At 45.9% G+C, this 22282-nt stretch overlaps 1 protein-coding gene across 3 annotated transcripts in view; it reads right to left on the reverse strand.

The window, feature by feature from the left end:
- Window positions 1-22282, reverse strand: part of NCKIPSD (NCK interacting protein with SH3 domain) — a 50879-nt gene that overhangs the window by 23685 nt on the left and 4912 nt on the right. For 2 of the 3 annotated variants that reach the window (XM_021532341.3, XM_085590526.1), the window contains exons 2-4: window positions 5749-5861; window positions 4801-5002; window positions 409-496 (exon numbers count right to left, since the gene is read on the reverse strand). In XM_021532341.3, coding sequence (XP_021388016.1) covers window positions 409-496; window positions 4801-5002; window positions 5749-5861 — 403 coding nt within the window. Of the gene's footprint in view, window positions 1-408; window positions 497-4800; window positions 5003-5748; window positions 5862-5946; window positions 6013-22282 lie in introns of those variants that run through there. The other variant, XM_085590525.1, reaches the window with a different exon arrangement.

The raw sequence follows: 22282 nt of genomic DNA on the forward strand, positions 1-22282 counted from the left end.
CAGCCATAGTGTCTGTGGGAGAAAAGGGATCTTAAACCACTGACTTAGTGCACTAGCCAGACTAGCCACATGAGCAGGCAGAGAGTTGCTCCTTGGAGAGCCACAGGCACTGAAGGAGCAGGGAGGTGCTGTATCTGGCACCCATCCACAAGCTGCTCTGACCCTCCCAAATCAGGACAGGCTTGAAGGAGCACTGGTCACTGCTCAGGACCACTAGCATTAACACCCATAGGAATCAGGCTGTATACGTTTTACAGATATATTTGTAAGGATATAAACCATATCAGAATTCAGGGAATGGGTAAGGATGCTCATCTAAGCACAAAGCAGAAGTATTCAGGCCTCATGGCTGTTACATCACCCAGTGTCTACTTCATGCCCAAGACCTGGAGACCAGTTTGTCCTTACTTTTAATGGGAGCAGCAATCTGTGTGTTCTTGCGCTTCTCTGGAGGTGGGGGGGTGACAGGAGCAGCACGACGAGCCTGGGGTGGGATCTGTAAGGAGAGATTTCAGAGCAATCAAAGGAGGTTGACAATAAAGATATTCTCTTTGTGAAGACTTTTTTCTCACATGCATGTGTAGATTTGTCCTTACATCTCTCTTGTCATTTGGGGCAGTTTTCTCAGGAGGACAGATGCTAATGGGCGGCCTCCTAGAAGAACAAAGCAGGACTCAAACTGACTTCATCCCCTCCCTGTGACAGGCAAAGCAGCCCTTGTTTAATTGCTGTGTTCAGAAGCACATGGCACATATGTCATGTAGACCTGTCGAGCATTTACTCCTCCTTTATTCCAAATGCAATCCCACACACTTACCACGTCTCCACATTACTCTCAATAGCTCCACAGAGGCTGCAAACAGAGTGTATTTACACACTCTTCTGGAGAGATCCATTACATCAGTTACAAATACCCTTGCAGAAAGGCAAAGCCAAGGACTGAAAACATGTAAATGCCATTTCCATGCTTTCAATGCTATTTCTGCTCATGCAGGAAGAAAATAGGGTCTGACCCTCTGTGCAATACTCTGCTACCTATAGAAAGACTCACTGGGAAAAGCTTTGCCAGGGAGTTACTCTAACTCTCTACATCTGGGGTTTCTCATGCAGGTCTCTTCTTCTAGGATTGCCAAGCCAGCAGTGCAGAACTGCCAGCCCCAGACCCCTACACTCATATTTTCCTATCAGATCTAAACACCATGATCACCAATATCACATTCACCCACAGTTACTCCAGTGAGATGCAGCCTTAGGGCACCACTGAACACAGCAGCCAAACTAGGTGGGAGCACATTGCATCAATACACAGCCCCCACAGCCCAGCAACTCAGGGCCAGGAGTCTGCTTGGGACCTCTCAGGACTACTGGGATTCAGAGCCTGCTGCCTCAAATGTGCCTCTGCTTTTATGGGATACTGCAATCACTGTCTGTGGCCAAACCTCCTAGGGGAGCACAGGAAGGGAAAGGAGGTGATGGTCTGAATGTCTTGGGTAACCCAGCTTCCAACCATTTGGAATCTACAATGACATTCAGTCCATCACAAGTGAAAATTTCCAGTTTTGTTTAGCCCTGGAAGAGAAGTTTTTCTGTGCCCTGTCATTGCTGACTAGACCTATATAAACACCACAGAGGGCACAGAGCTCTGCCACCCCAGAGTGAAAATCTGAGACAGGCCCCTGAAGTGTCTCTATTTTATATTAGCTCAATAGGAGAATGAAAAATGTATTTTTTTCCCCCAGATCCAGGAAGGGCAAAAACTTTATCTGGAGCAAAGATATTCCTATAAATAAAACACCTTCAAAAGCCACCTCAAATATTCAAGCCTCTATGATAAAAGCTGACAATGTGCTCACAGCACATGTCTAGATCCACTAGAAAAGTGAAGACAGCAGTTTGCACAAAGACTTTTAAAAAAAGATCTCTTAGTCCCTTTCCCACCCAATACCAAATTCATCCAACCTTATACCATGTAATACAAAAAGTCACTTTATGAGTGCCTTCAGCCAGTGAATTAGCACAAGACACTGCTGCAGACTCCCTGCCTGCACACTCGGCTCTTGTCAATCCACCCCACATTGTTCTCTGGATGGAATGCTATCCAATACTTGCATACAGCTTCAAAAATTATCTGTGTTGGTCCAAAAAGAGACTGCACAGCTGAGAGAGGTCAAGCAGATCAGGAGGGGTCTTTGCATTGCCATGGTCGGCAGACTGGCCCCAAATCCAGAAAGCTCAGCTGTGCTAAAAGCAGAGCCCTGTCTGCAGAGTGCTGGAGCTGACAGCACGAGTTGGAGCTGCTTGGCATGGCACAGCCATGATTACTGAGGCAGTGGGATTTAGCAGACAGGCAGGCTCAGAGCTTAGCACAGATGCATGACATTGTTTGGAGATAGCGAGGGTTGGGTCATTCTGGAGAATTTCCATGGCTTCCAAATTTACCACACAAGTTTAACAGTTATTACAGGCTAGTGCTTAAATTAATAGATGTACAGACAATGCTAGCCCAGCCCCTGCCAGTTTAGACAGCCACACACCACAGCACAAGTGGCTGTGAGAAAAACATGAAACATCACTAGAATTTGCCTGTGCTTGCCCAAGATGCATGGCCAGGAGCTGTAACTGATGGCCATTCCCTCCCTCCACCCCACATCCTAGCCACTACTTGGGGCCAACAGGAGGATGTAAACCACCAAAACCCCCACAGGGAAACCCTTCTCCTCTGTGCAGCTGCCATGCACAAGGTGACCACGCAGGAGTTCTTGAAGTTCAGATCCCACCTGTCCAGAGGGGAAAAGATGAGGGACCTTAACAAAGGTTTTAAGAGAAGCAATTGCACTTGTGTTGAAACTCTCCCTTTCCCAAGGTCTCTATTAGGGCACTGTGAACTTTCTCAAATGCACAGATTACACACATCCGCTGCCTGTCCTTCACTCTTTTGCAAGGACTGGTAACAGACTGTGCTATGACACAGAGCTGACTTTACCACAACACTCCCATTCCCTTCGCAGCCAAGCAGGCAGAGAACATCACCACTCTGACTCCTGGGAGCAATGTTATTATAGTAGTACCCTTTAAACAAAGTAAGAAAACAATAAACCAAATTAACAATCTCCCACCCACCATGTCCTCCAGGCAAACTGTGCCAAGCCAGACACACTGGTCTGTAGCAAAGGTTTCTGGAGATGAGCATCACAAACTCACCAAGCTGCACAAATGCAGCAGACTGACTAAAATACTCCAAGAGCCCAACCTCCACCCTTGGCAGCTGGTATGGCAGCAGCCCCAGCCTCCCACCTTATGCTGACTGCGGAGGAGCTGAAGCACAAATGCCCTCACCAACGACTGCAGCCAGTTCAGTCCTGGGAGCAAAACCACTGAGGGGAAACTTCAAATTTTGTTTAGGTTTTCAGATGCAAACAGTAAATACACTTGAAAATCCCAAGCAATGAAAAGCATATGCCAAGACCTCTGCTCCTCTGGAGCTAGTGAGAAAGTTTAGATTTCAGTACGTCTCCTCTTAGGCTACTGCATAACCAGTTGAAGAAAGCAATGCTGCTTCCTTCACTTTGTATTTTCAAAGCACTCAGGAAATCCACCAAGCTGTTAAAATCTCAAGGAACCCTTTCAGCACAGGGCTAAGCTGGAAGCTCTTCAACTGCATCCTCAGTGCCACCCAGACAGAAACAGTTCTTTGTCAGCCAAGGGAATTTGTCTTCCTCCTTTTTGGCAAGCCACCAAACCACAGACCAGATAAAGACAGGGAATCAGCATGGAGAATGGGCTGTAAGGTGCCCCATTTGCTTAGCCCATAATGTACAGGCTTGAGAATGGAGCTTGTTTGACTGCCAAAGAACAGAAATGAATACTGAGGAGAAAAATGGGGTTTGTAGGAATTGCTGTGTTCAGCCAGAGTGAGCAAGAGCTACCGTTCATCTCCCCAAACTCACAGTTCTTTAAGTGTAAAACAAGCCTCATCTGCTAGGGGTGGCAGCAGATCAGTGCCTTATAAACACAATATCTCCAAACATTCAGCCTAGAGAGATGAAGAAAAATTACAGTGCATGTGTTCATCTGTAGGAGGAATAAAATGCTCATCCTTGCTTGGCGCCTTTAGCCCTAACATCCACCTACACCTACACAGGGAAATCTGGCACATCATTCATCCCCAGCAGCCACAGCCCCATCCTGGGCTGCTACTTTGAAGCCTCACTGACGCCACACTGTAACCTTGGAACTGCGTGTCACTGAGATAAAAAAAGAGCTGCTTTAAATATTATTTCCTGCTATTTACCTTTAATTCATCATGATAAGCAACCTTCAGACAAAGCAGGATCTTTGGGGTATTTTTTGGCTTTTTGTTTTGAGTAGTATAAATAGGCAGCCACAGCAGATAAAATACTTAAGGACCAATGATCTTGTGCAGACATAAGGGGGAAATGAAGCAGTGCTGAGTGCTTGGAGGGAACTCTACTGCTCATGTCAAAACTGCTTTTCAAAGCATTCTCCAGGGAGCCTGCAACTCTTAGAAAGTTGCCAGGAGATAGTCACACAGTATGGAGTGGATTTCGCATGTTACCATAAAACCATGGACCCTCAAGAATTCCAAAAAGCATGACAAGTGAAAATGGCAGAGGAACTGTTCCAGATTTCTTAGACACCAACACTTTACACTGCAGTACTCCCAGGTCAGCAGCACAAACACCTGATTTGTAACTTCAGCTGCAAAGGCATTTTCTCCACCAGGAAAAGAAACATCACAGCACCAAAGGAGTAACCTAGCAAGTGTCCAGCCACTGTTACCTGATAGAGACCTTCATCCTCCCCCTCGAACTCGGTGTTGGGCAGGCTGTGGTGCCGCTCGTACCCTGTCCGGCACACCCCGTTGGGCTGCCGGGACACATCCAGGTGGTGATCACTGGAGGACTGAGTCATAACCGTCCCCTGTGGGGTGGGAGAGTGGCTTTTACGGGACACAGTCTCCTTCCGGTGATGGATCAGTTTTCTGAAATGGAATGATGGCATCAGGAAGGACAAAGCTCAAGGGAGTGACCATGCTGCAACATTTAAACTATTTTTTAATGATTTATTGCATTTGGGCTATATATACCAGAATGGGCTACGTTACTCTGAACACCAGCTCCAGTTTCATTAACAACTAAGGAAGCACTTCTGGGGGAGGAAGGAAGAGGCTTTGCAAAAGCCCATAATTTATTCATCAGTTCACTGGAGAAAAATGCCTCTTCCTCAGGGGAGAGTCACATATTGCATTGCAAGCTTCAGAAATTGCCTGCACTTTAGAATTGCTGTTCAACCGAGATTAAACCAGCATGCCTCAGCACAGAGTCTGAGGTGTCAGAGAAAACAAAAATTCTCCCTACAAGCAATTATTTGAGAACGTATTAAAGATCTTGTGTCACATGCCAAAAACCTCTACAATTCCTGGCTGGTAAAGCAGAGAAAATGCAGCCAGAAAGGTTTGGGATTTCTCCTCCAAGCCTACAGTGAGGCTGAGCATCTCCTCTCCTTGGCATGCACAGAGATAGAGGAGCAAGGCCAAAGCTCTGCTTTGCTGGACACAGTTGTCAGGAGGAGCAGCAGCAGCTCAAACACTGGGAAATTCTCTGAGTGCAGCAGCACTTTGCAGCACAGGGGCTCAAACCAACAACATCCAACATTTCCCAAGGACAGAATGACACTGTGACCACCCTCCATCATCTGCCAGCTCTCCCACATGCCCATCATACTTACTGGAGAACATCTCTCTGCTCCAGGTTGTATTTCCCCCCATTCTTCATGGCTGCATTGTGCACAGCTTCAATGGCACGGTCAATGGACTGGAGAACCACATCCTGCTCCAGCACCTGAAAAACAACATCCAACATGTTACTGTGCCCTTCAGCTGAGGTTCTTTTGCACCAGAGCTTATGGCAAGAGAGACCATAGTACACAGAAGTTTTTCTTATACTTCTTGGCCACCAGGACACACTGCTGGCTCATGGTCAGTCAGCTGCTGACCAGTACCCCCAGGTCCTTTTCCACCTGAGCACTGTCCAGCCATGCCATCCCCAGCCTATAACCCTACAGTTATTGTGGCCAAAATGCAGGACTCAGCACTTGGACTTATTAAATCTCCACCCAAGCTGTCACAGCAACATTTATTCTTCCTGCCAGCTTGTTACTGCAGTTAAAATAAACAGCAGCCTTGAAACAAGAAACACCAAAGATGCCTCTCCCTGGGCTCCCAGAGGAGGCTGCAAGGGGAACAGGAAGATAAAGCAGGTTTCTACACTCGTGGCAGTCTAAAAGGCTTTGTTTATCAACAGTTGATATGCCTTCAGGAGATAAGACCTTTACAGGACAAAAGCAGAAGGCAAAGGACACGCTACTGAGTCTCTGAGCCACAGGTCTCCCATAAGCTGCCACCGGTGCCAGCACCATCCGTTTCGGTCCTGCTGCTCCAGCCTCAGCCCATGCACAGGGGGAGGAGGGGAATGCTCAGACTCCAGTGCCCACTGCAGCTGTTTGAACACTAAATCCCTCTTTCACTTGCTTTGCCCCCCCCCTCTGTGCATCAGAGCAACTATTTATCCAGCCAAGCAGCGGCTGGATTCTCATCAAGGATGCACCTTAATTGGCCTTAGGGGGCTGCAGAGCACAGAAGGGAAGCCCTCCCCACCAGGGCCAGAAGTGCCTCCCTCCACAACACTGGCATGCAGTTTCCTGATAACATGCTATGTATTATTTATATTGTGGTTAATTGCTTAAGTAAATGTGAATTAACAACTACCACACACAGTGGGGAAAAAAATAAGGTGTGGATGAGAGACCTCTTCTGCAATACTCAGCTTTGAAATATTTAGGAGGGCCTTTTTTTTTCTGTTGGTTTGTTTTTCCAAGAAAGATAGTTAGGGAAGACAGCAATTGGGGAAAACTTTAAAAATAAAACAAAATTTGTTAAAGTGCCAGGTCAAGAACAAAACCAACACTCAGAATTCAACTTTGGGATGAAACCTCCAAGCAGCCCCAAGCAGCCTAGGGGTATGGCCTAGGGAGCATTTCATCACCTCTAACCATAGAACCAAGGAAACAGAGCAAGGTTTATTTGAATAAATTCCAAGTGGGGTTTCAAGGAACAGCAAGTTATTTTAGTGAATTCACCTCATTTTCTGAAAAGAGAAAATTACAGCCAGCTGCATGCTCTCTCTGGGAAAGGGGAGCAGTGCAGAAGTCTCCAGCACTGCTGTCTCCAAGGGAATGCCAGTGTTGCTCTGAGTGCCACAGACCCCCGCCCTCTGCACACCCCACCTGCCCTCCTGCACTCCTGTGAGTCCCCACCCAGTCCCATCCTCCCCAGTCTTCCACACTTTCACCCACATGGGTTTAAACCCTTTCTCATCTGATCATCCCAAGGAAGATAGCAGTACAGAGCACTGAATCCTACTGAACAGCTCAGCATCTCTGCCCTCTTTCAGAAAGCTCATCAGTACAGTCCACAGGAATCCATCCACAGGCTGGAATCATAGAATGGTTTGGGTTGGAAGGGATCTTTTAAATCTTCTAGTTCCAACCCCCTACCATGAGTAGGAATGTCCCTCACTAGACCAGATTTCTCAAGGTCCTGTCCAACTTGGCCTTGAACACTTCCAGGGATGGGGCATCCACAGTTTCTCTGGGCAACCTCTTACAGTGCCTCACCTCTCTCCAGTTAAGGAATTTCCCCCTAACAGCCAATGTAATCCTTGCCTCTTACAGTTTAAAACTATACCCCCTTGTCTTAGCACTACCTGCCAATGTAAAAATCATTGTCCATCTTTCTATAAGCTCCCTTTAAGTACTGGAGGCAATGAGGTTTCCCTAATGCCTTCTCCAGGCTGAACAGTACCACTCTCTCAGCCTGCCTCCACAGGAGAGGTGCTCCTATGGAGCTGCTCCTTGCTGTGCAATGCCATTTACTATGGAGAGGGTGCTTCCTTTCTGATAAAACACAGCATTTTCACACTAATGCAGCAGTGCTGTGACAACTGCTGACAACTGAAATTAGTCTGCTGTGCCCTTTCCTTTTGCTTCTGTTCCCAGATTTCTATTAACAAGGCCCTGTCAAAGGGCTGGAATAAGAAAGCAGCATTAACTTGCTACTTGCACTTCATGACATTGCTGATGCTGCTCATAAAACATCTCCCTTGCTCAGCTGAGTTGGGGGGTGCATGTTGAGTGAGGGGGGAAATGGCAGGGTCTTCAGCATAGGAGCTGCTTTGCATTCTGGGTTTGGAGGACACCCACCATCAGGGACCCCTTGCATCGTAATCATAAAGTTAAAAAATAAATATCAGTATCCTGCATAGATCATGTGATTCAAAGGAATCTGCACACTCCCCAGGCTAACCAAAATGGCACTGCTTTGTTTAAAGAGGGATGAATGAAAAAGCATATTGCAGTTGAAACGAGCACAGGCTGCACGGTGTCACCCTGATCTTTTGGGAGTTTTAAAGTTCTTCCAAAGGTTTTCAATGCCTTCTGATATTTACATATTTCTACTAAATTTTCTCACACTGTTCATATAAACAATTATTGTTTTGCATTCTTCTGTGTGGGTGGAGAGAATTGATAGACTTAGTTTGACCAGTGTGGTTGGAGAGAGGTGGCAGTTTCACCCTCCAATCCACTGACACTTTTTGCTATTGTATATATAGTGGAATCAGAAAATAAAGCTTGCTTTTTGAGTTCTTTTTCTTCCTTATTTATATAACATGAATTATTTCGTGTCGTAGTATAACAGCAAGGGGCAAAAGTCTGGTTTGCCAAGGTCTCACCTATGATCTCCTCCTCCCTAGGGCTCAAGGGACTGCACACTCACAGCAACTCTGGGCAGCAGTGCCTCGCTGTTCTCCCCATGCAATATAGGGAGATCAGTCACTCTGCAGGACAGGGGAATCCTGCCTGTATCCAGCACCCATTCCTGAGGATGCTGGCAACTGGGACACAGGCAGGCAGGGTTCCTCACACATTCACAGGCAGCCCTGGTCACACACAGCTCTACAGCCTGCAAAGGAGAGGCCACAAAGCAGCAGCAAAAGCAGAGCCCTTGAGTGAAGGCAGAGCTGGGTACTCCAAAGTCCTGCGCTGCAGTCCTGCCCCATCCTATGCTCTGGGCTACAGATATAAAACCCTGTTCATAAGCTAAGGCTCACATGGAAGCAAGGGAATGCATGAAAAGGGCATTGCTGTACAGAGGGCTGTCAGAGGAGACACACCAAACAAAGCCCAGGATTTACTGAGATTGCACAGTGGGGGTTGGCAGACTCCTGAGCAACCACTGCAGCATGCAAGCTGTTTACTGTGTCTTTCACCAGTTTACTGGCTTGCCAGGCACAGGCACAGCCATGCCAGCCACTCTGGGAAGGCAGAAGAGGTGGCAGGGACAGGGCAGGAACATGGCTGTGACAGGGCAGCGATGGCACTGGAAAGCGCTGCCCTCACCTCACGGGGTGAGTGCAGGAGTCTCCTTGGTCAGCGTGAAGTGATGGTGCCCAGGCCGTGGCCAAGAGGCACCAACCTTCTGCCCAACATGCCACAAAGATCAAGGGGTATTTGCTGAGGTACTGATAACACATTCCCACTGGTGCTTCACCCCAGAAAGGAGTGGCTGCCACTCCCTCTATCAGATATTTCTGGTTTAATCAAACAGCACTGCAGCAGAGAAATGCTGGGCTCTCTACACAGCCTGTCTCCAGCAGCCTGGCAACAGCCAGCGGCAGGGGAAGAGCAGAGAAGGGACCCTTGGTGACCACAGGCCATACTGGCTAGGGGCACTGTACCAGGGCTACCACCAGCACCCCACAGGCCAGCTGCTCTGCCAGGAACATAGTACTGCTCAATTAGAGCCATGACTATCAGCCAGGAAACTGAATTTCGTCCTTCATATTCTGGTATAGGAGAATCACAGAAGCATTAATAAATCATTATTTCCTCACTCCTTGCTAATAACAGAAGCAAACAAAGGATATCCCCAGAGCCTGCTGCCAATTTCCTCCCCACATGATGAGGACAGTCCTAGACCTCAGCACTGCCTTGGGGTGCTTTGCATACCCCAAGGTGGCTGGGGAAGATGCCTTTCCCAGGGCCAAAGGCAAGCATTTAAGAAGCACCCTTCCAGAATGTCTTGTGAGTGTGTAAGCACAGCCAACACAGGGCATGGCCCTTCAGAGACAGGAACGCATCTATCCCTGTGCCTCACACTGCTCTGATCCTCACTGCCCCAGGAGCAGTCTCCCCAGAAAGAGCATACCTGCACAGGATGTGTTGCACAGGCTGGTGAGAGACCTGAGCAGTTCAGAAGACACTACAGGTGTCCTTGTTGTACAGGCAGCACACCCTTCTCTCCTGCCCTCCCCAGGCTATCAAAAATGTTGCCCCCTCTCTCTTTGTTTGTAATCTTTCCACATGTACCACTGGTGTTGTTTAAATGCACTCACACAGAAGAACTTGCTCAACAGTCTAGAATAATCATACCTTTCAGAAAAGCATTTTCTAGACAAACAGGCTGACAGCTGCATCAGCTCAGACAGGCTGAGCCACTCTGCGTGCACAAGGCTCCCACATTTATGAAAGTGGCCCATTAACTTATGGCAGCCTTTTCTTTGCCTCCACAGGGGGCTGATCCAAGAAAACATAGCTTTTTTTTTTTTCCCTCCTCCTACCTCCCCATTCATTAGAGATCAAGGGCATTTACTCTTCTGCATGTGCAGGAATCAGTGCCCTCATGCCTGCAGCTGCCTCTGCAGCCAGAGCGGTGCCCAGGCAGGGCTGCTCATCGTCACCCTCATCTCAGTGCCCCAGCTTTCACAACATGACAACAAAGGACAGACAAAGTTTTGTCTCCAGTGACAGCTCAGTTTTCATGCAGCTGCACTGACACGGACGACTGGTGAAATTAGTATATTTATCCTGCTGGCATACACAGGCACAGGCTGGTTCTTTGTTACACAAATCAGAGAGGAACGCCACCTCTTTGGTCACATGCCCTTCACCCCCAGTCACCGACAGACTGTCTGCATGTTTATTCCTTCCAGACTGAGATGATCACGGCACCAATGTACAAAAATCAACTATCCTTTGTCTGTGGCAGAGTGATGTGCCAGATCAGGGTTCCACCTTTGGGACCACACAGCTCCAACAAATGGGATGAATTTTGGTTTTTTGCATTGCTGGGGAAAACTCAGCTCCTTTCTCTTCCCTTTTTGCAGCCCAAATCAGAAATTTTTAGTCCTCAGGCTGTTGGCTAAGAGAGATGCATTAACTTATTCTTGCCAGCATGAAGATATTGTGCCTCACCGCACTTAAAAGCACACAACAAAAACACAAGTGAAACAATGGGCAACTGCCCTGGTTACTGAGCAAATAGGATGAGTAAAGCTCCAAACAAACCTGCAGCATCTCTGACTCGCTAGTGAGAAAACAAAGACATGGCTGAGCTCTCCTGACAAAGAGGCAGCCCAGAAGCAGCCCAGGAATTCCTGCTGATATGCTACAGTGCGTTTCTCACAGATCGGTGTTTTTCCACTGTGCGCTGACAGCAGCCGCTTGAGCAGACAGCCGGCACAAATGGGAAATGAAAAGAAAGGATAGCCAGGGAAAAGGCTTAAGCTGTGCAAATCACGCTAAAGCAAAAGCCAAAGCTCCTGGCAAAGAGATACACTAAGCAGGGACAGTACAGGCACAAGAGGCATTCGGAACAAACAGAACCCTGAAGGCAGCAGGGCATGCACAGCAACCAAACCTCAACCAATTTCTCTCCCAAGAGCAGGAAGCCTCGGGTTCAGGGAGAAGGGGGCAGAGATGGCTGAGGGACAGGAGAATGCATGCAACCCAGCAACTGCATGCTTGTACTTCCTGAGGTGGAAATGCTTCATCCTAAGTCTCTCCAGCCATGCTCAGACCCTGTTTACTGGCCACGATGACCAGAATCAGCCACTGATTTCTTCACCTCCTAATTTTGCACTCTCCACGTGTCTTATGCCAAGAGTCTAAGAGGCTAAAAGCAGAGACAATTTTTTAAAATAAAACAACCAACACATGTATCTTGCTGCCTTAATTGTTACTGCTCTCAACACTTCAGGGACTACCCTGGTTCAGCCTGCTCCAGACAACAGAGCTGCCCCTCTCTTTAGGATCACCTGTTCAACATAATCTTTGCACACAATTGTCAAGTCAGTATCTGACATGATCAACGTGTGCAGGAAAACTTACATTTCTACTGACACATACATAAATATAAAATGTATATGCATACACATACTTGAGTTATCATCTGCACTGAGAAAGAAAATAGCAGATAGCCTCTGCTTTGATGAAAACTCAGGATTATGAACCAGGATGTATCAAGGTGAAAGCAAACATAAAACATACTGCAGGGCAGCACTAGAAGTATGCCAAGACTTTTGACATATTAGCATTTGAAGTTGAAAAAAAAGCCCAACAGAAGGAGTTTTGCCAGACTTTGTATAGTCTTCAGTTTGGTAGCCCAAAAACTACTACAGATGTTTGCTGAGATTTAGGACAGCTCCAAGATCACTTGCACACAATTAGCACAGGTCTATAAAACAACCCCTATACTAATTATGATCAAAAATGCAACTAATTTCTAAGTTCCCAGAGTGCTGGGAAGAGTGCAAGGTGCTAATCTCAGCCCATCTTTGTTTTGATTGAGTTGGCAAAAACATAGATGTGGGATGAAGATCCAGCCACAGAAACTCTCTTTGCAGTTAAACAGACTTGCCAAGAGCTGCCAGAACAAGGAGCAAGGTCAGAGCCCAAAGGAAAGAACAAGACTGGAAAACTGTCTAAGTCCTGCCTCTTCTTCTGGCATTCAAAGAGGAAGGTTCAGTTTCCCCCCACAATTTATTTCCATAGCAGAGATAGTAGCAAAATGCCAGAAATGTGACAGTTATATAAAACTCAGGATGAAAAAATACAATTTTCTACCACGATCAAGAGAACTCTTTCCCTTTCCATTCACCCCTGCCTTGGAGCACATTCCAGTACATGAGGGTCAAGTAAGTAAAGTGTCCAGGAATCAAGAAGGAAAAATATGCAATTACATTGTCAATTCAACTGATGCCCAAAGACAGATGCAGAAGAGCCCATATGTACATGTTAACCAAAAGGGACTTTCCTCCTGCATGCCACAGACTGGCACTGATGTAACAGCTTGCAGTTTGAGAAAGAGGTAAAAACTTGCGATTCATCTTGCACAGGAATTTCTAACTTACCAGCTTTTCTTCCCAAATCCTCTGTGTCCCATAACCAGCACTCTGGCAAGAGTCAGAAGGCAGCAAACTGGAGTTGTGATGTGCTTTGGGCACAATAACAATAACTGTGTTGCCCAAACCTAAAACCATGGGCAAATTAAAAAGTGTCTCTTATATAGACAGAAAATGGGGGAATGGGGAAATGCCAAATTATTATACAGAAAGAAAATGGGGAAATGCCAAATTAATCAGACCTGCTGTCACAGTTCCAGTGAACATAGGTAGACAGGCAGCAGACACAGGTGTACGACCCAGGGACATTGGCCAGGCAAGAAGGAGAAGGGGTAAGGAGGGTGAACAGGTCACCATCCAAGGAAGTGCAGAGCCTGTGGGCTTGGCATGAACAATTCCAGTCTGCCAATGGAGAACAAGTGCTGCTTTCTGGTATCCACTGGATGAACTTGTATGTATATAAGTACTTCATTAAAGTCATTAATGAGAGAAAAGAGATTCCATCCTTAAGAGGCAATCACAGAACAGTCATCAGCTAGTTTTAGTTCTGAACAGTTGTAAATTGCACAAAACAGTAAACCAGACAAGAATCCCCAGGATCTTTTGAGTAGCACCAGGATCAGAGGTGGCAGACCTGGCACAGCCTAGGCTCTTTCCTGCTAAGCTGGCACTGTGAGATGAAAACCTGTCTTGCATTACTGTGAGCAAACCTGAGAGAGGCCCTGGAAAGTTCTCCCCAAAGATCATTCAACTTAGGAGGATCAAAGGTAGCTTGCTGCTGTAGGATCAGTTAACAGTCTGGATAGAAATGAATTTTTCTGTGTTGTGGACTCTACATGCAGAATGCTTCCTCCACCACAAAGGGACACAGCTCCCCTGCACACTGTGGCAGGACATCTACCCCTCCCCTCCTCTACCACAGATAGTTGGTGCATAAAGAGATAACCTGGCTGAAAGGCCCAACAAAGGATCATCTCAGGCTCCAAAAAAGCTCAGGCCTCAACTAAGAATCAACATCTTAGTCTGGAGAGCAGATGTGGGAAGAGACAGAAGAAATATTCTTGACTTAGAGACACTGTTTTACAAACTATAAAAGACAGATGAGTTAGCACAGAGGCAGAAGCCTCTTGCACACACCCTGACAAACATTCAAGACTTCTGCCCAGAGTTTGGATGCAGATTTTGTGGTTACTTTCCTGAGAATTGAGAGGAAGGACCTCGATGTGTGCCCCACCAACAGCTGGATGGCAAGATAAATTAAATCCAAAGTTATATTATTTCTTCACTAGTGTAACATTAATAGGTAGCTTTAAGCTCAGGCTGTATGTATCTACAAGTAGTCTCTTTTTGTCCTTATTCCTGTGTAGTAATAGTTTAAGTCTTATGTCTGTTAGTTTTGTGTCTATTAAATAAATAATTCATTCTATAATAGACCAAATCACCCATTAAAAGAACACTTATTTGGGGTGCTGGCCACCTCAATAAAGCTACTGCCTGCTGCCAGAGGCCTGGGCAAAAGGCAAGGACTTATCTAAACCCCATCCATTCATAACACACACCCAAAAGAAAGAGAAAACCAGCAGGGCAGGATCAGAAGACACTAACTTATAGAAAAAACCCAGCATTTTCCTCTGTAATTAACATTTCCCTTCCTCAAATTACTGATACATCCTACCTGAAACTCAACTTACCATGTTGTGTGATCAGATCACATGTGCGACCTCCTCTGAAATAGTGACCCTCAGATCACCATGTGGAAAAACCTGAGCATTTTTTACCAGGAGTAAAACTGCTCCAAGTAAAAATAGAATGGCTGGGTTTATGCTGCCCTATGTTCAAAAACAGCAGCTCCACATTCTCATGGAGTAAAACTCATCTGAAGATGGAGGGATCACTTGCCAACAGTACTTTTACTATCATCCCTTCACACAACTCCTAAGCACAAAAGATAAACCGATGTCCTTGAGAACTTCTCCTGCTAATGGTATTTCAGACCAGGAATTTAAGACAGTAAACATATTTACAAGGCTTCTCCAAAGCAGATGCCCATATAATGTTCCCACAATGTGGATCTTGCTTCTCTCCACAGTCCCCTCTGGGTCAAAGGAACAAAGATTTGAAACATCAGTATTGGGAAACCCCAGGATACCAACCAGCTTCTCCCCAGCATTTTCAAGCTATACTGAACAGCTCCCACCAGTGTGGAAGAAACACATTTCCTCTTTGGTGGGGACATAGTTCCCAACATGAGAATCCCAAACAAGTCCTCCACCTATGCAGAAGAGCATGTCCAGACCCAGCAGGTTTCTTCCAGCCACTAGGATCATACATGATTTTAGACTGGTACAAATTACTCATTCTGGGATTTAAACAAGGTAACAACCAGACTCCCTGTCAAAGATAAACCTTCACATGCTCATTTGTTTTTAGGTGGGCCACAGTAAAGCTATGGAAAGAAAGAATATCCTCCAAAAGAGGATCCTGTGCCATGGGTTTTGGTAGCTATATATTTTAACATGTTCAGAGTAGCACTATGAAACAGGGGATGTTATTTGTGCTTTTGGCTTATCAATGCTATACACAAGAATTACATGAAGTTAGGTGTGCCAGCTAATTATAGCAAAGCCATTTAAAGACTGTTGAAGGTGCAGGTGGTAGGGCACCAAAGGGAGGAGGTATCAGATGGACTGAAATACTCCACACATGTTGCACTGTCAAGAGGGAGATCATGCTAATTGGTCACAGACAAAATACCCAAGTGTGCACACATCCTTGTTAGCTAAGAGCTGCTTCGGCACGCACATTTATTCTTGGTAAAGAGGGTTTCTGCTGATGTTTCTGTTTCTGACTCTCACCAAATCCAGCAAGTCAATGCAATCATGCTTCATGGGGATGGTGATAAAATTAAAGCTAATTCATACCCCAAAACCAATGAAGATACCACTGAGATCGGCAGCAGTGTCTTACACCATTACATGTGTGATCATTAAGACAACAGCACAAGCCAAAAGAAACCCCAGAAAATTCTCAACTAAAGATCCTGCAGTTGTTTTTGACTGACAGACAGCAGAACACTATTTTTCTGTGCTGCAAAACTTCAGCAGACTGACAGTTTTCCATTGACCTACAAAAGTAGCTTGAAAATTGCAAGTTTAGCTCTGTTTACCAAAGGAATGAGGCTAACTTGCTGTTATCTCCAGATTCAGTTCTAGAACAAATTCTGGGGTTTGTTCCGTGGGCTTTTTTACCTTAAAAAAAAATAAAGGGTTCAACTGGATTTGCTGACATTTCACCTATAGGGAAGTAAGAGGTGAGTCACAGAAGAAAAGCAATTCATTAGTGTCCCACACTATCTTCAGGAGAAAATCAGCCTCTGCTTTAGCTGCAATTTATAATCCAATCGCCTTTTGCAGCTTAGAGTAGCACAGGCTCCTCAGAAAACACAAAGAAATGGGGACAGGAGGGGAATGTCCTCATAGGACAATGTGCTTCAGGCAGCAAAACAGCCATAATCCTGTTTTCCTCACTTTCTGAGGCAGTGAACAAAAAAAACTGCCTTTGTTAGACCGTTCATTTCCCATGAGCAAAAGTTGCTCCCAGCTCCCACGGCTCATTACAGGATTGATTTCTTGCATCTGCTTCTCCTCGTGCCACATTCACCTGTATCATCATCCATCTCACTCAGAGGCATCAGCGAGAGCAAACCACTGTGTTTCAGGAAATCTTCCCACCCCATATTGTGTGGGACAAACCTACAGGAATGGAGATGGCCAGGACCCAGCTCATCTCCTGCATGCAGGTCTGGAGCTGCATAACAGCAAGCAAAGGGTGACAGTAACTCAAGCTGTGTGGTTTGCACAATTCACGTGCATGTTTTCTCTCTCCTGTCCAGGAAGCACGACAGCCGTGCTAAGCATAAACCGTGCTAAGCATAAACCGTGCTAAGCATAAACCGTGCTAAGCATAAACCGTGCCACGCCACAAAGCCGACCTGTGCCAGGACGTTTTGCTACCGGAGCACCCTGCAGTCATGCCAAGCCACCACGTGGGTCCCACAGAGGTGGCTTGTCACCTCCACATTTCTTGTCACCTCCACAGAGCTCCTACAAAAGGGGCGCCCAACAATAAAATTTGGCTGTCGTCTCAAACTTCAGTGTGTTCTGTCACGTGCCTGTCTCCAGCATCAGTGACAATCTGGAAGGCACAGGATTCACCGAGTTCACACAAAAAGGAATTGTCACCACGTCAGATTCAGAGGCCACAGAGGCTGGCATTTGTCTGCTCAGAGGAGAGCTTCAACTTGATGTCTCTAGGCGGCCATCTGGTTTCCACAGGAGCTGCCCTGGTTCTTATTGCAGCACACAGACATCGACTGAACTCTGCTAACAAAGAGCCCTCCATCCCAAAAACATGTCCAACCACTTCCATCCCTCAGGTGCAAGTGGGTGAAAGGCACCTGTGTGGTCCATCAAGTCTTTCTTCCCATCTCCAGAGAAAGAGGATGAAGCTCAGAGGCTGAGTTCAGCCCCCCAGCCAGTAAGCTCAAGGGCAGTGGAGGGGGAGCAGGCAGCAGGAACAGTGGGAGATGACATCCCAGCTACATCAGCAGCTGAGGATGTATGGCCTCAGGCACAAACCTTATGGATAAGCATTCAAACATCTTTTCATCAATACATCATCCCAGCAATTCCTGCCTCCTTGTGGGTGAGTGTCTATCTCTGCAGCTCTTGCCTCATCTCCCTCAGCCCTATGGTTTTTGATCAATATAATATAAGCTTTGGACTGAGGCCTGCCCTCAGGTTTTCATACTACAAGGCACTGTCCCTACTTGTACTACAAAAAAACCCAAGAAATAATTAATAGTTATTACTTAGAAAATACCTAATCTGAACTTGAAACCTGTGATTTAGCAAGAAATGACCCACAGCCTGGAATTATCTAGCACGCCAACAGCTTGATTAAAAAAAAAATTAATTATAACTCTTGAGCAGCTGAAGAACCTAAAATACCAGTCTCTGGTGGCATTTCCAGATCACAGAAAAAATCAACACCTTGCAGCAAATTTCACACCACCCCAGCCTGAGCAGCAAAGGGAGACAAAGCAGCACAGATGTTCCCTGCCCCCTACCCCCCAGTGGCATGACAGGACATCCCTATTCAAAAGCACATCCCACTAGCATGAAAAGCAGCCTGAGTCAGAGGAATGGGTTCACTGCACATGCAGCTGGATGACACTGCCTTTTTAGCTGGTCCACATGGACAGGAGGAAGGACACGGGCTTCACAAGAAGAAAGCAGCTTCCAAGGAGGACAGGAGTGACAACTTCTTCTAAACAACTTCAACAGGCAAGAAAATAACCAGGAAAAACAAACCCATGGACTTCCCACCTCATTTTAAAAAGCTGACAAAATCTTGCTTCCCCTTCTTGCCTAAGCCTTGTGCTAAAACAGGACAAGTTTTACTTCTTTGCTCCCTTGAAAGGGAAGCAAACAGCTCTGCCACACAAGCTCTGCACTGCAGGGCATGAACACAGATGATCTCACATGAAGCTGAGCCTCCTCTCCCAAGGTGGTGGGTCCTGTAACTCTATTTGCTCATTAGCACTGACAGAATAGTGCACAATATCCCTGTGATGAGAGTGTGATGGGGGCCAAAGGGGAGCAAAGACACACACATGCAGTCATGAATCGTGTCCTCTGTTCCGCTTCTCACATGACAAGCTTCAAAACCCTGGTTTTAAAATCAAATGTTTTGCCATGTGATAAAAAGTCAAGACAAATATGGTTTGACAAGACCCTCTTTTAAAGGTCAAAATTTGATTTGTGAGGCCCTGGCTGGGGAAGCAAAGTGATGCTCCTCCAGAAGCAGGACCAGGACCCACAATTCCCGCTGCAACTCAGACCTGAGGCAGTGAGGTCAGTCAGGGTCCACAGAAAGAATTTCCAGTGAACTACCATTTCAAAATAGGTTTTTTCTTTTAATACAACAAAGATTTTTCAGATCCAGGTGCCAACTCAAAGAAAAAGCACAAACTGGGGTCCTCCAGGAGTGCCAGCACCTACTTCCCTCTGGAGAGTGTCAGCCCTGGAAACAAGACCTCTTTCTCACTATAGAAGCTGGCACCCATCACACAGCAGTCTGCACACACAGATACAGCAACTCTGGGAGACAGAGATCACCAGCCCTGCAGGACCAGCTAATTCCTCAGTCCAACACCAAACACTCCCAGCCCTCACAGCCCTTGCAAGCCTGCAGAGAAATATACTTCTTTAGTGAAATAAATTGAATCAACTCTTACTGATATGGCCAAGATGAAAACCTCAATTTAAGTTTTGTCTCAGAAAGAAACAAAATGCACATGCATTTTAATTTTAAAAAAATCTTAGCACACAGAGAAGTTCTGTGTTAGAGCTTGTGGCTTAAAAAATTTTGGTTATGGCAGTGGCCATGTAGAATGTTAGTATCTGTGAAGTCTAATTTTCTTGCAGACCATCCAATGCTATAATTGCATACTAAGGCTGTTTGTACTTCCCTCCTTATAAAACCCTTCTGGAATTCGTACTTCTTCCAATACTCAGGCTGACAGCTCACACAGTGAATATATAATCCTGTCTAGGAACAACAAAGTTTAAATTTTTCATGAGGGAGTAAATCTGGGATGCTCTTATAAACTCTGTTTTTATGTACATCTGAAATACAAAAGGAACAGAATAGAAAGGAGGCTGCTTCTGCTCCAGAACCAGAGGTCTCCTCAACAGACAGGTTCAGCTGTTTTTCATGTTTCAACCACTGACAGATGTAAACACCCACTTTATACGGTGGGATTTGACCTCTTCCATGGGCATTAATATGCACAAGGCCTTGCAAGGAATCTTAGGTCAGCCAGTGACCATGATCTAGTCTGCTTTTGTCAAAGCCTTTCCTGGTTTACAGGCTGCCCCAAGCATGGAGGTTACCCTTCACATTGTTTTCCCATCATCACTAACAGAGCCCATTTTTCTCCAAGGACAAGCAACATTAATTCCTCCCTGCTCTTCAGTGTCTTGCTCCCTCTTGTACTTCACACAGAACAACAATCACAAGAAAATCAATTTCCATGAACTTTCTGGTTTATTGGTTTCATATTTCTTTCAATACAAATCTCTCCTCCTTTCGTGTTTTTTTTTTTTTTTTTTTTCAGTTTGTGTTTGTTTTTTCTAATAAGAGTTCACCTGATGGGATGCTAAAAATCCTCAAAGAATACACAAGAGTGGGATTGTAAGAAGTGATGCAGAAGCACAAACAGAGCAGGATGTTCCTAGTTCAAAGCTGGCAGTTCTTCCCTTTGCAATAAAAAGATCATCATCATCCAGATGTAAACAAGGAAAGAAGCCTAGCCATCTTCTCCTGATGAAAAGCATTCAAAAACCATACAGTAGGCAAAAAAGAAAAAAATTCACAGATCTGATCAATAAAATTGCAGGTGATCAAATGTGCAACACTGTGAAATGCCCACAGCCCAGCACTAGAAAGCAGAGGTGCAAATGACCTGGCAGACACTATGACCCCCGCAGAGAAGTTGGGAACCAATCTCAGTCTGCTCTGGGCAAGTGCCTCTTCAAAAGCTGGGAAGAAAACAGCAACTTTCCTCTTTCCAATCTGCCTCCTCACCTCGCCCTTCCTCCAAGGCAAAGAGAGCTGCAGCCACATTGCTCAAGAGTGGACATGGACTCTCAGACATGTCCCTACTGCCTGATCTCTTCTGACCCTGAAACAGGCTTAGTATTTCCAGCCCAACGGAGCCATCCATGCATCCACCAGTGTCACTCCACCCATGACACAGGAGCGATAAGACCACAACACTGATGCTGCTCATACCTGGGTGTCCAGGCCACAAAGACAAATTTTATCTGGCATCAAAAAGTCTAACTATTTTTAACTGGAGTAAAAGTGAGAAGAACATGTCTTCACAGCCAAGACTAAAGATCATTACCATAGCTCTACTTTAATCATTCTGGACCGTGAAAGACTGTAGATCTTCTTGCTAAATTTTCAAGTGTTTAGCTACAGTAATTAGAAATGGTTATAATTCCCTTGACTGTGTAATTTAGTCTCAAGAATAAAACTTCATTTCAAAGCACAAGCGGCTCTAACACAGCAGCATCTCTGCTATGGTGAGACCCCAGAGAAAAATGCTTCATCCTTTCACTTTCTTGCATGTGTCAAGAAACGCAGCCTCAGCTACAAAGCACTACCAGCTGCTCATTCTCCAAAATAAAACTTTATTTTTAGCCTAAGCACTTACTCAGGATCAGTGTGAGTATTGCAATTAAGCTCTCACGCCCATTGAAACTCTGTCAAACCTGCAGCAGATAACAAATAACACTGCAGGCTCCAGTGCAGGGGACAGTCCGTACAATCACCACCTGTTCAGGAACAACGAGAGCAACTCTGCCAAGGGGCAGAAGCACCAAGTTTAAAGTTGGATTTTAAGCAGACAGAGGGAGAAACTCTTATAGCAAACAACAATTGCCAAAACTCAGTTTCCAGCAAGCCCAGGGGGTTGTAGTATCTCCGTCTCTGGAGACATTCTAAACCCACCTGGACACATTCGTGTGTCACCTGCTCCAGTGTGGCCCTGCCTGTGCAGGATGTTGGACTGGATAATCTCCGGAGGTCCCTTCCAACCCAAACTATTTTGTGACTGACAATGTACAACCAACTGGGGAGCTGGAACTCGATGATATTTAAGGTCCCTCCCAATTCAAGCTATTCTACGATTCTCACTGCGTTCCACAACCATCACTGTCTCCATGGCAGTGGGGAAGGTTTGACGCTACCTGAGCTGCCACAGTGATCCTACACAGCACCAGCCTTAGCACATGCTGCTCCATCCTGAACCAATGCACGAGATCCTGGCAGAGAAGCAACACAATTACAAACAAGGAGCCTTCCAGCAAGCCAGTGAACTGAATTAACTGAGAGTGGGGCTCACAAGAGCAGAGGCAGCTTAGGGGAAGGCTGGAGAGCAGGACTGGGTGTAG

Source organism: Lonchura striata, chromosome 12, assembly GCF_050655825.1.
Source record: "Lonchura striata isolate lonStrDom1 chromosome 12, ASM5065582v1, whole genome shotgun sequence".
Lineage (NCBI taxonomy): Eukaryota > Metazoa > Chordata > Aves > Passeriformes > Estrildidae > Lonchura > Lonchura striata.